The 19,046-nt window shown below is 38.2% G+C and overlaps 1 protein-coding gene across 1 annotated transcript in view; it reads right to left on the bottom strand.

Moving 5' to 3' along the window:
• Nucleotides 1-19,046, bottom strand: part of ARHGAP15 (Rho GTPase activating protein 15) — a 666,367-nt gene that overhangs the window by 130,746 nt on the left and 516,575 nt on the right. Inside the window, exon 12 of the mRNA XM_036320866.1 lies at nt 7,423-7,557. Within this exon, the coding sequence (XP_036176759.1) occupies nt 7,423-7,557 (135 nt within the window). The remainder of the gene's footprint in view (nt 1-7,422; nt 7,558-19,046) is intronic.

Genomic DNA, 19,046 nt, shown 5'->3' on the forward strand with positions numbered 1-19,046 from the left:
AAGTCAACAAAAACAAACTCACATGCTCAATCATGAGCACCAAAGAGCTGAAGAGAAGAAGTTGACCAAAATGAAATCATCAGATAGTCCTTGAAGAAACGACCTTTGGTCCAGGCTTGAGTCAAACATTTAAGCCTATCCCTCACAAATAATGTATAACACATCTTATAGGTAAATGTGTGAGGTAAATTCTCTGTACTTCTCTATTATCTATTAATCAACCTATAGTTTCACTTACATGTCAACTCTGATGATCATTTGGATTTGAGAGAAGAAAGGTGAAAGTTGATGGATTAAGAGCATTTGTGACATGAAGGTGGAGCAGGTGCTACTGGCAAAAATGAGGAGAGGGGAAAACATGGAGTAGAAGGAAAAATGGCTCCACAAAGATGTACACACTTTAATTTCCAGAGGCTGTGAATATGTTACCTTACGTGGTAAAGGATATTTTTTAAGCATGATTAAGAACCCTGAGGTGGGGAAGGTATTCTGGTTATCTGGGAGAGCCCCCTGTAATCACAAGGGTCCTGAAAAATGGAAGATGGAGGTGAAAGAAAGTCAGAGTGAGGTATGACTATGGAAGAGGTCAGAGTAATGTGATGTCATGTGTGACTGCTGCCTGTGAAGGTGGAGGAAGAAACACTAATAAGGACTAGAGGCTGGAAAAGGCTAGGAAGTGGATTCTCCTCTGGAGTCTCCAGGAAGAAATGCAGTTCTTCTGACACTTTGCTTGTAGCCCAGTGAGACCAAGTGTCAGATTTCTGCCCAACATAACTGTAAGATAAGAAATCACTGTATTTGAAGCCACCAAGTTTGAGGTAATTTGTTATGGCAGCAACAGAAAACTAATACACATCTCTTCTGGGAAACAGTGGCTCCAACTCAGGAAGCAGAAAGAAATTCCTCACTGAGCACCCTGAAGCACTCCTGGATGCGACCATTCAATATGAATTAAAAAGGCAGAAGGTTCCAGAAAGGAGGTGTCCTGGAAAAAAACAGGACTCTGCAATAGTGTCAGAAAAGAGTAAGGACATTGGAAAAGAAAAAAAGAAAGAAAAAAATTAAAGAAATTACAAACTCCAGAAAAAAATAAATATAAAATCTATACCAGAAAATCATCATCCAACTACAAAGAGAACCAAATGTGGCCAAGAGTTTCAGCATTTTGGGAGTGTAATAAAATAGGTTCTATTTGACTGGGTGAGGAATACTAGTATTCTTTGAGAAGTACAGGGATTGTGACAGTGAACTCTAGAGAAGAATTCTTTGTGAAACCACTTAGACAGGCAGTGTTACAGACTTGTAACAATCCTATATAATAAAGAGGTAATATGCAAATTGACCATCACAGCCCTGCACAAGATTGCTGCCCCCATGTGGTCAGAAGATGGCTGCCACAAGATGGCCAGCAGGGGAGGGCAGTTGTGGGTGATCAGGCCAGCAGGAGAGGGCAGTTGGAAGCGACTGGGCCTGCAGGGGATAGAGAGCAGTTGGGGGAAACCAGGCCTGCAGGGAGGGTAGTTAGGGGTGACCAGGCCAGCAGGGGAGCAGTTAGACGTCAATTAGGCTGGCAGGGGAGTGGTTAGCGGGTGGCCAGGGGGTGATCAGGCTGGCAGGCAGAAGTGGTTAGGGGCAATCAGGCAGGCAGGCAGGTGAGCAGTTGGGAGCCAGCAGTCCTAAATTGTGAGAGGCCTGTGGGATTGGGCCTAAACCGGCAGTCGGACATCCCCCTAGGGGCCCCAGATTGGAGTGGGTACAGGCTGGGCTGAGGGACATATCTCCCCCCCCCCCAGTGCATGAATTTCATGCACCGGGCCTCTAGTGAAAATATAAATGCTGTTTATTAGTTTTCTAATTGGTCAAGCTGAAGACTTAGAACAAACATCAAAATTTAAAGGCGTTAATGACCAATGATTCTGAAAGAAGGACAGTGAGGTAGAGGGGGAAGGAAAATACATTCACCTTACAAAGGGAAGTTAGAAGGTATTGTTGAATGTTGATGAAACAAGAAGCAGGTTCATGTGTATTTTTTAAGACCTAAATGTATTACGTAACTATTAAATATTGCTGGAAGTGGAAGGAATAAGTTAATATTTCATATTCGGTACTATCCATAGTTGATAATTCATGAAGCAGAGATATTACCCAGAGTTGTAAAGGTAACCATTGGAAGAGACAAAAACAAAGAGTTAAAAGAGCAAGCCCAGGGATGTGAAGTGATAGGGCCCAGTCCATCACTCTCCATCAGAAATGCCACTGTAAAATTTGGATTGTTGCATGTTGTAATTTGACACAAGTGAAAACCTAGAAAAAAAGAATACCTAAACTTGAAATAGTTACTCATATTAAATAGGAAAATAGCATTGTGTATATCTAAATGAATTTCAAAAGGGTATGGGTGAAAAATTAGTTACAAAAATACAGTGGGGAATTAAAAATGTACCCAGAGAGGCTAACATTTGAAGAATAGATGCTTGTAGTATCTATTAGTAAATACTGAAACATTGCTCACTCTTGGAAAGTTCTACCTTATTTAATGAAACATTGCTCACTCTTGAAAAGTTCTACCTTATTTCTGATTGAAACTCCAAAACTAGTATTTCTGATCATTTAGTTTAATTCTAACCTTGTTATTTTATTTAAATAAGAAAGGTTGTGGTTTTATATAGAATGATATAGGACATATGGTATAGTGCTTATATAGGGTAATTTAACAGCCAGATATTTGGCAGTGCCTAATTAGTTATTCTTTGAGCAAAAAAAAAAAATTTAGATAAAAATTCCCAGAAATGCAATGTAGGAAGATGGAAAATATTTATGTTTTAGAGCAGCCGTGGGCAAACTACGGCCTGTGGGCCGGATCTGGCCCGTTTGAAATGAATAAAACTAAAAAAAAGAAAGACCGTACCCTTTTATGTAATGATGTTTACTTTGAATTTGTATTAGTTCACACAAACACTCCATCCATGCTTTTGTTCCGGCCCTCCAGTCCAGTTTAAGAACCCATTGTGGCCCTCGAGTCAAAAAGTTTGCCCACCCCTGTTTTAGAGTCTGGAACCGAATGCTAAATATAATCTTTTGAGCCATGTGAACTTGGGAACTATTTTGTGATTTGCTTTACTCCTCTAAAAAAAAATGAATTTCATCCAATCATTTATTGAGCATCTAATATAGAGTAAGAAAAATATCTTATTTGATTCTGATACTATCTTTATGAGCTAGAAATTATTTTTCACATAATTTTTTCACTTCACCAATATCTCCTGCTTTGTGTTATTCTCAGGAAAAAAGGTGATATAATTATAAAAATACAATGAGTTTTTCTCCTCTCTTTCCATTTCTCAGGGATTTTAGAAAAATGCAGATATTAAAATAGAAAAGACACTGGTTTTTCTGTCTCTTTTCTTTGGATCTGTAGAGTTACCAGGACAAAAATAAAATGGCAATAGAGGTGAACTTGGTACATTTCCTAGGATTTAGATGTACTGGAAATGTCCAGAGCCCTGCAGGCCTGTGGCCACAGATTGTATTACCTGTCATAAAACCCTAGAGCTGTGTTTCTGTACCCAGTTCCCATTTGCAGTACTAATAATGCCTTCAGCACAAGTCAATTCCAGGGAATTAGTCCTGCAGTCAGTGGGTTAAATCCCCATGAAGTAACCCTGCAGGTGACCCAGTTGCATTGACCTTAAGTATAGAATTTCAGATCAATAACTGTGGTACTTGCATTCTGAAATGTAAAACAATCTCTAGTGTTTTTGTTATCCCAATGGATATTATCAGACAAGGGATCACTATGGCAATTGCAGGTTCTTATCATATTAATGTTTGTTTTGGGTAAAAAAAAAAAAAAACTATTTAAAAAAGTAAATGCCTTCTGTTCTCTTTTCTTGGAATATGTAATGATGACTTTCAAACATATAATGAAAATTAACAGTAATTCAAATAGCATAAGCAGTCATTAATTGCTTATACATGAAATAAAATTTCTTCCTCAGAGGTAAAGCATTCCAGATGGATGTAAAATTCCTTTGGTCTATTCACCTTTTAACTCTGTCATAAAAGGGTAACAGATCTCTCAATTTAAAAATGTAAAGCCTCCACAAACTGGGCTTGGGGGCAGTGAGAGAGGAAAGGGAAAATATGTTATAGCTCCCTGAACTGTGACATTGACCGGCATGGTGTTCTGCTAGTGTTTTAACCAAAGAACAGAAACCACTTCAATTATTTATGCCAATGGAACAAACTATCTTGATACAAGAACTGGTTATCCTCTAATGAGGAAGCTTACAGTCAAATAAAGAAGAGAGAAGAAACCAGAAAACTAGCCATTGCAGGAAGCCACTACCAGGCTGGAAAAAGAGGAAAATCCACATCACAAGACAGAAGCTAGAAGCACAGGGTGTTTGTCCACCCAAGCGGAAGCCATTGAGGAGATGGATCCTCAGGTAGAGAAGCCAACCAAGGCAGGGGGTGGGGATAAACTCATAAACTGCCTGGTCTTTTCTCCCCCCACCCATTGCTACCAACTGCTGGTGGCTTCTAAGAGCTATAGTAGAGCTGGCTAAGGTCAAGTAGAGTGCAAAAGTGAAGGGTGAGAAGAGCCAAAGGAGCTCAGAGCCAGCATATATGGTCATCTCCCCTGTGAATTTATCTTACCTGGTCGATTCCCAGTTTATGCCTTTTGTAAAAAGCTAAGAATTCATGGACAGGTAGAGAGCTTCTCACTGTACAGATTTTAAAAGAGACAGTGAGAGATATGATAAAGCTCAGCATGCCTCTGGGACTGTATAAATATTACTATACTTAAATTTATATTTTGAATTCGTTTTTACTCAACTGGTGCACAATGGGATCAAAATACTTCCTCTGGTGTGGTTTCACTGTTGCTAAGGACCTAGGTGGCTATTCTCTTACTTCTCAAGTATGTTTCAGTATGAATTATGACCTAGAGCTGAGTTTAGAACACAAAAACTAATTCCAAGGTTATCCCAAATACACGGGTTAGTAAGCATATGCCTCCACACAGCATCATACCATATTTCTCAGACATATTACCCTGTTGGTTAGTCCCTCCACTTTACGTATTAAGTACTATCTTGAGTTAGGTAAGGCAAGGTTTCTCAAATTGATTCTCCTATTCTCCTTCCTTGAGCAATGAAGGAAATGTTGCCTTTCTCTTCATGTCTAAATGGATTTCTCAAATAAATAAGTATTTATGCGATATCTTAAATTTTTCACATATATATATAAATTTTTCATATATATATAGTTGATTTCAGAGAGGAAGGGAGAGGGAGAGATAGAAACATCAATGAGAATCACTGATCAGCTGCCTCCTGCACGCCCTCTACTGGGGATTGAGCCCGCAACCTGGGCATGTACCTTTGACCAGAATCAAACTCAGGCGGAACCCTTCAGTTTGTAGGCTGACGCTCTATCCACTGAGAAAAACCGACTAGCGCACGATATCTTACATTTTTTAAAGGATTTTCTTAAGCACCGTCACATTCGTTCTCACCATCACCTACTTTATAAGTGCTGGCAATAGCCATCATCAGGACAGTCTGTTTCCCATCTCAACATTGCCTTGTTCTGACCATGCCAGGGTTTCTGAAATTCTGTCCAGCTTGGGCCTGAGTCATAGAATAGTACAGAGGTGGTCCTGCTCTTTCTGGAAATTCAAAGAACACCGCCCCCCCCCCCCCCAACCTGGATTCTGAGGGCCTGCTTTCCATGAATCTTAAACTAAGGGAATGGCTTGCCTATTCAGATGAACTAAGGGGACCTTCACTGATGGGTATCCTACATCACAGCCTCAAATCAGCACATGCACAAGTATGTTTCCAAATAAGATCATCTTGACTTAAAAGTATGGGTACCATGGTGTGAAATTTGTATGACTTCTTTAAATGTGTCTAATTAGAGATAGGTACCCCAATGCAAGTCTGTCCAATTTCCTACCAGAACACTGTCCTATAATTGGGAACCATATTCCATGCTTGTGTGATCCAAGACAGAATATCAGAATCAGCTGTTATGGAAATGTATGCTTGTTTATTTTTCCTTTATTCCTCCTTTTAAGTTGAGAGCCCGGGAACTATAAAATACTGTTTTCTTCCAGAAGCAGAAGTGCATGAAATGAAATGTTAGGACAGGAGATAAGAGCTCCAGCCTCACCTCAAAGCCCATAGTTAGAGCACGGCTACTATATTCAACAAGAATAACAACACAATCCAAAATCATGAGCAGGCGACAAGAGAAAGAATTTGGGAGAGAATAGTCTGCTTTATTCCTGTTGATATCATTTTGCCACAGCTTTTTTTGTGTGAAATAATAATGATAATAATAAAAAACAGAATAAAAGGGCATATTGAGGGGCTGTTCTCCAACATGGGCTCCCCAAGTCCCCACTCCCACTAATGGGAACACAGCATACACCGCCAGCCAAGATCAGACCTCCTAAGTAGAGCATTTTATTTTCTTGCAGATTTTTCTTGTTTGGACTTTAATTAAGCTCCTGCCAGGCTTGCAAGCTTTTTAATTTTACCTTTCTTTCTTCTTTCATTTTCCTCCTTGAATCAGTCTACTTGCCAGGAAACTTTTTCCAAGCTGTCACAATTATAGGAAGTGTACTCTAAGAGATTACATTGAGAGATGAACTAGTAGTTGCTTCTCTAAGAACCAATAGCAGAAGTTTCCTTGCATTTGGATTTTCATTCATTCATTCATTCATTCATTCATTCATTATTTCTTAAGTGTATGTATTTTATGGATGAGAAAATAATAAAAAAGGAAGCTTCTCAGAGTTTACAATGATAACTGGCTAGTTGAGTGATATAACTCAACCTCCTACAAAAGTCACTAGAGTAGTAGAAGAAACTTGCCATTATTTATTTTAGTACTCACACTGCTCATAAGCAAACTGTAGCTTTTTACCCATGTTGGTGGGTGAAAGGTGAGTGAGTGAGGAGAAGGCAATGCCTCAGTCGATGATTTAACACTTCATTATGAAATGTAATATTTAATGTACCGAGGTTCTTTTTAAAGATCCCATTTGTACAGTTATTTTCATTGCAATTCTGAAAGTCTAAAGGAAGGGGTGGGGGTGCCAATGGTGACCCCTTCAAAACAGAGTCTATGAGAAGCTATTTTCATTGGAGGAGGCTTGGTGGAAAATTGGTCGCCCTAAATAGAATGCCTATTTTTTTTTATTAAAAAAACACACACGCAGATAATATTACAGGGCCAGAAATAAAAAATAAGCCATCAAAAACACAAACACTAAACTGAAAGGTGTGGAGCATTCATTGGGGATATTATTATCTCTGTGATTGCTATTATCGTCTCTCTTATTATTTACTTAATAATTCCACGCTGCCAGCTCACTCCGCCAACCGCGCCTGTGTGCGAGGTACTTACTGATCGCTTCCACAAACCGCTCAAAGAAGCTGAAAGGGAAGAGCGGCTCAGGCAGCTCCCGGAAAAACATCTTCAGTGCTCCGGTGACAACGTGGATGTCCTCCCACTGGCTGTCGTCCAAATTCAGCTTCTCTTCTGGGAAAACACGAGGAGAAATGGAACAACTGGTTTTAATGAAACAATTACAAGACACTAATTATTATGTTAATGTTTGCCTACTATCATCAGCAACCGTTAACAGCCTTCTGCACCTAGAGGTTTGGTGCTGTGCATTTTTTTTCTTTCTCCTTTTTTTTTTTCCGTAGGAAGGGAACATTTTCAATGGAATACCATCTGTAGGAATGCAGCTAACAAAAAAACAAGACACACAAAGAGACAGCACCATTGACACAGTATGTCAGATACATTTATTCCCATAATGCAGCAGTATGAAAATTAGCATCACAGCTCAACGTGATTCAAAGCTATTTGGGTTTGAGGCCGAGGGGCTAAGAGTTGCCAATGATGGCCGGCTCAAGGGACCGGCCTAAAGGCCTTGCTGAGCCAACAGGAGACATATGCTAAACATGGCAATAGAAAATGAGTTATTGCTTTACATGTGTTAGCCTTGCTATGTACAAGGGAATAATGGCTAACACCTCTCTCTCTCTCTCTCTCTCTCTCTCTCTCTCTCTCTCTCTCTCTCTCACACATCTCTCTCTCTCTCTTCTGAATATAAAGTCAGCAAGGAATAGAATACTGAGTGAGAAAGGATATTAATTCCTTCTTACTGCTTCAAAAATATCTTTTTTTAGTTCTCATCTCATCGAGGAAAATGCCCAGAAACAATATTAGACAGACCCCTGTTGGCCTACGCAGGCTATGCAAAGCTGTCAGAAATGATAACACACTAAAGACAAACCACAAGTGCTTACCAACTCCTCTCAGAAACAACGGAAATGCTTGCTTGGGAAGCCTGAGTGAGTTGAAACGTTTACATATTCAAGACAATAAATGCCAAAATGAAGTTTTTAGAGTAAATAAAGGGATGTCAGGTTATTATTTTTTTCCCTTTTTGCCCTCAATATGAAAGCCTGGAATCATTTTCACCCAAGAAGTGATAGACTAGGGTCTGAAAACGACATCCTTCCATACAGCTAAAAGGACGCAGGCACAAAAGCACTGCAGCTGATCCACAGTATTTGTCTTTCCAAACATGCGACATGGAAAAGATTTTGGATTCTGGGCTTAATGAAAACGAAAGCTACTCATTTCAGACAACCTGAGGGTTCACTGAAAAGCTGAATATCCTGGCAAGAACTTAACAGGTATTTGGTCAACTGGAATTTTGTTTCTTTACCAATGTCTTAGGCTCACATGCACATGCCCTCTTGGTATCAGTTTTTCAATGCAGAGAAGAATTTGTATGGAAAGTGTAAAAAAAAAAGCTGAGAATTGCCACTGTAGGGAATCTCTGCATGAGCTGTTTTGCTAATACTGTTCATGTCCTTTTAAAAATATTAGCTGAAATCCTTATCAGATCTTTTTTCTAAATGGACTATTATTTTATTATTTACAGGGCTAGTAAGTGATGTTCCTGCTCACCAGGATGCTTGCAATGAGAAGGAATGAAGGTGGATATGTGTATTTCAGACAGGCTACTTTTTTTTCTTCCTTTTCACTCTCCATTCCTACCTCACTCATAACACAATAATATGATCCACAACAAAGTCAGCAGAGGAGACCTTCCTTCTGCCCTGCAATCATTTTTGATTGATTGTATTTCAACAATTAGTCTTTTATTTGGCTACACACTATTGAAATAGGACGACAGCATCTTAGCAGGCCAGCTTTAAACAGTCAACTGTTAACAATAGCATCAAAAAGGGAGACCTGATGGGGTTTACTGTCACTTTAAAGAACAGGGTTTTCACATTGTTGAAATCTGTCAGATATTTTGAAATGTCCCTCTCACTATGGTGCCACACCCCCTGCGTGCCCTTATAATAAAATTGGTTTTACTCCTGATTAAATCATTTTCTCCCTACCCACCACCATACTTCTCATAATGGACCTGTGCGCTCTACAGCTGGTGTTCTTCCCATGGTACCAATTCTTACTTTATCTTTTAAGCACTTTGCTGCTAAGATCTCATGCAGAGTGCTTATGTTTTGTTAAGAGCTTCATTCTTAGAGAAATAGCTTAACACATGTTCTAAAAATGTTGTACAACTTATTGCTTAAAACACATTTAGAAAATGTATAAGTACTCTAGCTTTGGCACTGAACTTTAAGTGGAAACCTAAATACACACAGACACATGCTCACACACACACAACTATCTCTACCAAAAATTTATCAGAAAAGTCCAACATAACATGCCATTTTGATACATAGGTTTGAGATTGTCAAAGGAAAATGTTCAGGTAAAAAAGAGAATGATTTCATGTTGAGTCAGAAAACAAGAACAAATAATTGTGACTAAAGGCAAATGCCATTGGTATTAGTTATGCTCACATGAAATCACTTAATTCAAAAGATTGTGAAAATTAGAATATTTTAATATACATTAAAAATTACCAATCAATAAATAAATACCATTTGATTATGCCAATTTGAAATGCAATGTAATATCAATATAAACTTGTGTTGCTTAAATCTGCATTCCTACTCTAGATATCTATGTAATCTTCATTCAAAGAAAAACAACAATAATTTGTACCACTTCAACAAGTAGCTTAAAGAAATAATATGGCAAGTAGTAAAATATAATATCTAATTTTTATATTAAATTATTATAAACCGGAGGATTTTAAGGTATATTTTTCAAGGCCACTGTGACTTATCTAAGCATACAGTTTTGTCCATATTCAGACGCCTGCTCATAAATCCTACCAGTTCTCAAGACGAACTAGCATAACTCTTTCAGTGTTAACAGGTATCATTCTAAATACATTTGTATTATTTGATAGGCATTTTCTAACAAAACTGAAACTGCTAGCAATGATGACAACTTATACTTCTTCTCTTTCCAGAAGAGCAGGGTTCCTCAACAGTGAAGCACTGTTGACCTGAGGGTTGGATAATTCTGTGTTGTGGGGCTGTCCTGCATCCTTGGATGTTTAGTAGCATCCCTGGCCTCAATAAGAGTTCCCGGTGGTGATGATGAAAAATATTTGATCATTTAAAGTTATCCCCAGTTGAGGACCACTATAAGGAAGCTTATAAAAGCATATAGAAGTTACACAATAAATATTGATTTATGAAGTTTACCTTAGGTAGGCAGAGAACTAGAACACTAGATACACACATATGGAAATTTCTTTAATATGACCTTAAGAGTTGCTCATTTTTATTGACAAAATCTAAATCTTTTGAGAACAAATTTATAAAACTACATTTCAGGATGCTACACTACCAAAAACAATAAACAACAATTACTTAGTGCTTACATTCTAGTAGGGACTATGCTATTCTAAGGAACTTTACATTCCTTATCTAATATAATTTTTTCAATAAGAAAGTGAGAACTATTTATATTGTTATCATCATCTTTATTTCACAGGGAGGGAAAAATGAGACATGGGTAGATTAAATAACTTTTCCATGGCTGACAAGAATGAATCCAGGATAAGGAACCAGTAAGCCCCTGCCTGAGAACCACTATGTTCAGATTTAAACTTGGCAGCTGAAGCTGAAAGGGAAAAGGTAGATAAGCAGTAACTGCAATCAGTAATAGCTATACTATTACGTCACAGATAGTGACTTTTAGATTGGTATCCTTAAATGTCTTACTTGAGACTATGCTTTTACTATAAACGGACTCATCTTTTTTTTGAAATAGTTTTATTGATTTTTAGGTAGAGAGGAAATGAGTGGGAGCAAGAGACAGAAACATCAATGATGAGAGAGATTCATATTAGTAGATCAGTTACCTAATGCATCTTGGAATTGAGCCTGCAACCTGGGCATGTGCCCTGACTAGGGATTAAACCCAGATCTTTTGGTCCATGGGACAATGCTCAATCCACTGAGCCACACCAGCCAAGCTCATCTTTTTTAATTACCCATTTATAAAAGGAAGATATTTTATATAAAGAGATATAAAACAAATTAGCAACAAACAAACAAAAAAGAAACTGCATTAGGAAATGGGCAGAAGATGGGTCAAATTGTTAGGTGGCAATGGAGTAAAGAGGAAAGATGATAACATGAGAAATAATTACTGCTGGATTTACTGCTAATTCCTTAGATATTTGTTTATTTGTAAAATGAAGATAGGTAGAAGAAAAGTTGTTGGTAGCAGATGAGAAAACATATCTGAAAAACATTTGGGAAGCAGTAGGCAAAAATCATGTGCAAGACACCCCCTAGGATATTAATGTGAATAAAGACCAAAAGGACAAACTATGCAAGGGATTAAGGCAATGGAAATACTGAACCAACATCATACACCATCCTGGTTGTTATAGAGGATTTACCTCAGCATGATATAGTTGGTCATATAAAAACTTTGCAAGCTAGAGTCCAATACTGCGAGGAAGTCTGGTTTAATCAAGATACTTCACAATCCTCATTCTATTAATCCATGTTGTTTTCTCATGACCTTCATTTAGGCTCTTTTCAATGTTCTTGGTTTAAAGCATTTAAACAAAATTGAAGGTGAGTAAAACTCCTGAATCCAAATACTATGTGAGTTTTATTAGATTACAAAAAGTATACCTAAATGTTGTATCCAAACAAGGCTGTCTTGAAATGCTCTTTCTTGAAGGGCCTTTTGTATATCTTATTTATTTTTTTAAGTAAAAGTTATCTACATCAAGCTAAAAACAATTATATGTGAAAAAATAATTTGACAATCACTATTGGGAACAATCTTTCTTAGGAAGGAGAACTGAAAGATGGACCTTTGATAGCCACAGTAGGTTGCGGTATTTTCTAAGGAAAAAGGCACATCTAAATATCACTAATCGATTATTTGTTGTAAAGGGTTGCCCTCCATATTATAAGATATTTACCAGCATTCCTGGCCTCTATCCACCAGATTCTAGTAGACACTTCCTCCCCATGTGACAACTCCCTCCCTAAAGTAAATTAAATGTAATAAATAAATACCACTAGTAACTTAATCACCACTTTCCCCTTATATTATACTAGAGGCCCGGTGCACGGAATTCATACACGGGGGGGAGGGGGAGGGCGTTGGTCCCTCAGCCCGGCCTGCACGCTCTCTAATCTGGGAACCCTCAGGGGATGTCCACAGGGATCAGGCCTAAACCAGCAGTCAGACATCCCTCTCACAAACCAGGACAGCTGGCTGCTAACCACTCACCTGTCTGCTTGCCTGATCGCCCCTAACTGCTTCTGCCTGCAGGCCTGATTGCCCCTAACTGCCCTCCCCTGCCAGCCTGATTGCCCCTAACTGCCACTGCCCTGCATGGGTGCAGGTTTCTGGCTCCCTCCTTCCTCCTGCCAGAATCTGGGGTGCGCCAGATTCAAGTTTCTGCCCACCCACATGAACCTCAAAATCACCTGAGACCCAGACCCTGCCGGCCCCACCCCCATCAAGCCTTGCCAGCATGTCACGTCCGTCCTCAGCCGGTGCTGGGTGGAGACACAGCATCAGTCACATCCCAAGCTAGGGCTGGGCGGGGATGCAGCCTCCTACTGATCAGTCGTTACGGCGTGAGGGTGTGAAGACTATTTGCATATTAGCCTTTCATTAGTATAGATACTAGAGGCCTGGTGCACAAAAATTCGTGCACTAGGGGTGGGGTCCCTCAGCCCGGCTTGCCCCCTCTCACAGTCTGGGAACCCTCAGGGGATGTTCTACTGATGGCTTAGGCCCACTCCTCTGTGGGAGGCGACCAGGCCAATCAAGGGAAGGCGCTGCCACCATCACCCTGCTGCTGCTGCCACTGTCGGCTGCTATGGTTGCCAGCCCTAGGCCCTCACTTCTTAGGGCTGGCCCTGACCCTGCCCACTGGTGGGGCAATCTGTGGCCAGGCTGGCTGGGGTAGGGGTTGTGGGAGGTTGAGGCGCAGCAGGTCACACCCTGTCCAGCCTCTGCAGAGGCATGGCACCAGGACCGGGCCCTCACCGTGGCCTCTCCCATGACACCTCTGTAGAAGGGGCAGCGCCGAGGCCTGTCCCGCACAGCCCCCTCTCCCGCACCACCTCTGTGAAAGAGGTCGCGGTGCTGGACCAGCCCGTACCAAGACCTCTCCACACTGCCTCTGTGAAAGGGGCGGCGGTGCTGCCTCCACCTCCACTCCCACTCCCGCGGCGGCACCTTTCCTGTGCCACTGGCCCTGCTGCTGTGGCTTTGTCTGGATGGACATCTGGAAGACATCTGGTCTCATTAGCATATTACCCTTGTATTAGTATAGATTGCTCTATAGATTGGTGTGACCAGAAGTTGCAATATCAGATCTTATTTGAACAAAATGCACTTTATTAACCCAGTATTGGTTGAAATGTGGTTTCAGATCATTTGAATTATCTAGATTAAAATAGAAACACAATAGTAAAAAGGTAATTCTTTGTGTATTGAAAAAAAAGTTCATTTTTACCTTGTAATTTTTTCCATGGCACTTTTAAAGCCTCTTTCCAACTTTTATTTTACTGTTGTGATAAAAAAGTGGAAAAGAAACCCCAACTTTCCCTGGATACGGAGAGAATAGCTCTGATTTCATTAATATAGTGACAAGAACCTATTACATTGTGAAACCCTCATAAAGAATGTGGTATCTGCTTCCAGCGCAGATGACCATTTGGAAACCTTATCTGAAAGGCCTGCTGGGTACATGAAAGTCACATCATGAATGAAAGTGATGCCAGTGGGACTGTAGATCAGAAAAATAATAATATGTTTGGCCATAAAATCAAACTGGAAGATTAGATATTAAAGTGGATAAAACACTATTTATCCATAAGGGTTTAGCTGATTTTTAGTTTAGTGCTTAAAAGAGAGGATCAAAAGGAAGTTCATTGAATCATTTGACTAGCTCAACCTTTCCTGTTGTGTTGGCTCCTTAAAGTGACAGTTGATTTCTGGTGGATTAGAGAGGTTCCAATTCTCACACATGTTGATGTAAATCCTGTGTCCAAAGCTGTATCTTTACATGCTGTACTCCCTAAAGCCGCTTCCTACAATACCTTGGTTATAACATGAGGCTCAGTGAGGGCATTTTTAGGAAACTAGACCAGTTGGCCAGTTAATTTATTTGTTCACTTCATTATTATTAAACAAACAGATTCAACTAAGACTACATATCAGAGATTGTATAATGTGCTTTTCAAAGCTACAGCCGTTGGGGCTGCTCTGTATTCCTCAAAGGAGAGTGCTTCACCAGGTACTCAGTAATACTACTCATGACTATAGATTATGTTCTAGACATTTTACATTTTATTTCTGTACCATAGAGTAATAGTTGATTGACCTTGAGTACAACTAGGAACAAACTCAATAAACTCAAAGAATATTACTCCAAATATGTGGTCTGTTATGTCTGAATTGTGTCCCCTCCTCCCCATCCATATGTTAAAGTTCTAACCCCTGGTATCTCAAAATGTGATTGTATTTGAAGACAGGGCCTCTAAAGAGGTACTAAACGTAAAATGAGGTCAGATGGGTGCGCCCTAAACCAATATGACTAGTGACATTATAAAAAAGAGGAGATTAGGACACAGATATGAACAGAGGGAAGACTGTGTGATAACACAGGGAGAAGATGGCCATCTACAAGCCAAGGCAGGAGGCTGTAGACTAAGAAAACCTTGCCAACACTTTAATCCCGGACTTCTAGCCTCTGAAACTGAGGAACCAAGAACATTTCCAGAAGTTGTCTATGATGCTAAAACAGAGAGAGAGAGAGAGAGAGAGAGAGAGAGAGAGAGAGAGAGAGAGAGAGAGAGAGAGAGAGAGAAGAGCTTTTATTTCTTGATATTGAATGGGATATTTTGACCTACATGTTGGCTTGCTTTCTATTACATCATGTTGTGTATATTTCTTTGGACATCACAGGCTCATCTAAAATATGTTTAGTTTTTCTCTTTGAAGGAGGTGGAACAGCCTTCTGTATTCAGTACAGAAACTGAGTCAGGAGCAAAAAATGTCTTATTTTTATTTTTCCTCATATTTCATTTGAATGTAAATAATAACATAATGAATAGGTAAAACTAAAACTTGTGAAGCAGTCACCATAGGTGTAAAGTATAACACATGTGTCATTGCATTGTGTATTTTTAATTTATAATGGCATAACATAAAACATCTTCCCATGATAACTCCATGTGTAATGCCACCTTATAAAATAGTGTTATTGACATTATGCTGTGATGCTTCTCTCCAGGCCTCTTGATTTTTTTTCTTTTGTCTAGGCACCGTGGAGAAGTAGCCTTGTTCACATTCTAACAACAGCAACACCAACACCACCACAGCAACATGAATTGACTTTATTTTTGGGGATCATAAATTTTAAGAAAGGACATATCATGGTACCAATATATATTTCTTTAATTCCTTTTATACTCAGAGTTTCCAACACTGCTTTTATTTCAAAGGCTTTTTGTACTCTGCAGACACTATACACAATGGTTCATTTTATTTGACCATCTTCTCTAAACAGATTCTAAATTTGCTTGAATTCCATGGATGATTTCATACATTACACAGTCAAAAGGGTAGAGAATCCATAGGATTAAATTTCAACAAAGTCATTTTTTAGTTTCCTTCCTCTCTGCTCTAAATTTCAACACCATTGCTATTTGTTCCCTCTAAGTTATATTATATTTGTAAATATCAAGCAGAAGTTCAGGTCAAAACAGATCTCATAATGACATCTAGGAAATAAATATAAGTCCTATAAATGCCCAAATATAGAAACATGTCTGTTGTACATATAGGCAAATATATAGATGTTACTTAATGTACTAATCCCTCACTTCTCTAATGAGAACTATCATATCTTCCTCCTAATTTTGTGTGAGAATTAAGTAAAGCAACATATGTAAAATATCTAATATAGGCTTGTTATAACATTACTAGAGGCCCGTTGCAGGAGGATTCCTGCAAGAATAGGACTTGGCTCCCGCCTCTGGGGCTCCTACCCCGCCCATCCCCGCTACCTTGGCTCCGTTGCTTGGTTTCCTTCTACGGTGTCTTCAGTCTTTGCTCCCAGCCGGTATGTGCAAATTAGCCACCATCTTTGTTGGCGGTTAATTTGCATATCATGCTGATTAGCCAATGGGAGGTGTAGTGAAGGTACAGTTAATTACCATGTTTGTCTATTATTAGATAGGGTTAAAATTTCTATGTGGACAGTACCTTTTCTGTCAGTCAGACTTTGGCAAAATGTTTTCAGAATCCTATATAATAAAGAGCTAATATGCTAATTAGACCAAACAGCAGAACGACCGTCTGGGTAACCTTCCAGAGGAAGGTGAAGCTGCAAGGGGCCAAGCCCCTTGCATGAATTTCTTGCATCAGGCATCTAGTCTAATATAATTTTTGACTTTTATTGTTCCCTTTATTACATTGTTGGTGTTTGTGGGGTTGAAATAGTATCATTTACCAGAGGAAGGACTGGGATTTTTGCTAGGTTAGAAGTCTTCTGTCTGGAAATATTTCATCAGAAAAACAGATAAAATGTGAACAAAATTGATAGATTAAAAGAGTGCTACCCTCATTCGTTGAAATCCTTTTATTCCTAGATAAGACATCTGTTAATTGTCAACTTAAGGTAACCAAAATAAAGAGGTTTCTAGCAATTATTGGGGATAATAATTTTATTCTATGTAAATTTTGATTGTTTCATGGGAATAGTTAAGTAAGTTTTCTACTTTGTATCATAAGAATAGCCAGAGTGCTACAAAAAGTTTGGAAATTTATAAATTTTACAACTACTTGCATAAAGTTAGCCAGGATAACTAGATCTCTATGCATCAGTTTCTTTGTGAAATAACAGAATAACAGCATTTCTTAATTCTGCCTCTATATTATGTTCCAGATTCAGAGTAGTGATATAGATTCTGTAATGAATCTTTCTATTTTCAATAACTGGCTATTTTGTCTTTTTATGAATGAAAAGTCTTCGATATTTTTTTTAACCTCAAATGAGTCTGCCTGTCTGACTCCAGTGGCTTTGGGTTTTCAAAGATAGGGAGCATAAAATCACTCTGTGTCCCTTTCTATCATAATCTTGGAGAACCATAATTCATACAAATAATTCACAGTGTGCATTGTTTTTATTACAAAAGAGCTATAAAAACTAGTTGATCAAAATTGTCAAAACACTTGATAGCATGATGCTTGAAAACATATAACTGTTTAATATAAAAAGTTTGGTGCTTATTGTTATTTTTAAAGTTTTATTTTATTTTGAAATAGATGTATTCACACCATGTAAAGTTACAAATATATGAGTATACTGCCATATTTTCTTGCTAGTCTCTCCCTAGTTAGCCAGTTCACATCCTATGATCAATTTCTAATGTATCCTTTCAAAGACATTTTCTACACTCAAACAATATTATCCTCTACCACAACTTTTTAAAATAACAAACATAAACAGTGATATAATCTATGCACTGTTCTGCATCTTGATTCTTTTCACTTACGATATACCATATAAATTGTTCAAAATCAGGACATAGAGAGCTTTCTCATTTCTTGTTTTTTACAGCTACATATTTAATTTTATGGATGTATAATAATTTACTTAACCAGTTTTCAACTGTTGAATATTTTGCATAGTGCTAGTGTGAGTAATCTTGTACTTATATAATTTATATGTAAGTATAAGTACCTGTATGAGTATAAAAAGTTCCTAAGACCTGGAATTTCTAAGTCAAATGTTGTGTCTTATAGTTAAAATATTGATAGACCTTGCCAAATTGCCTTCATGGCTAGTGCATCAATTTATTTTACCATCACAATATTTGAGAAACTATGGCATATTCAGAATATACATTCATTGCTGACTATAACTCTTCTCAGATGCCCATAATACATTGTGGCTTTAATTATATAGTTGAAAAAATCTACAAAGGGTAAAATGGGGAGAGAGACAAAGACTTGGACTAAAAATAGACATAAAATCTTTGTTAAAAACACGAGAGACTCTTATGGGAGATTTAACTTCTGATAAAATTAAATGTTTAAACTACAACTGGTAAACAATTGATGTTTAATAACTATATAACAATAATAATTACAAATAAGGAAATAAGTACAAATAACAATAACTTTCCTTATGAAATAAGAAACTAATAGAAACAAAGTCAAATAAAAAAAAAGAATGAGCTTGCTGAACATGAAATGAATAGATGGAATTCCACAATATTATATCTGGAATTAACATTACATTATATATGAAATTGACATAAATTATGTCAATTTCAGTATTCAGTTAACCATATAAAGTCAAACAAATAAAATATCAATTAAATTAATTAACATATTAATTAATTACAAGTTATGAAACACCTGCTAGGTGTCAGATATTTGGCTAAGTGCAAGAATAATGGGTGTGTGGGAAGGCACTTATAAAGACAGAATGAGGATTAAAAGATGTCTATCTCTTGATGTCCTGACAATTCTCAAGTTCTCTTTAGTGTCAATACTATGATTGTGCTATCTCTAGG

Source organism: Myotis myotis, unplaced genomic scaffold (assembly GCF_014108235.1).
Source record: "Myotis myotis isolate mMyoMyo1 unplaced genomic scaffold, mMyoMyo1.p scaffold_m19_p_8, whole genome shotgun sequence".
NCBI classification, from domain to species: Eukaryota; Metazoa; Chordata; class Mammalia; order Chiroptera; family Vespertilionidae; genus Myotis; species Myotis myotis.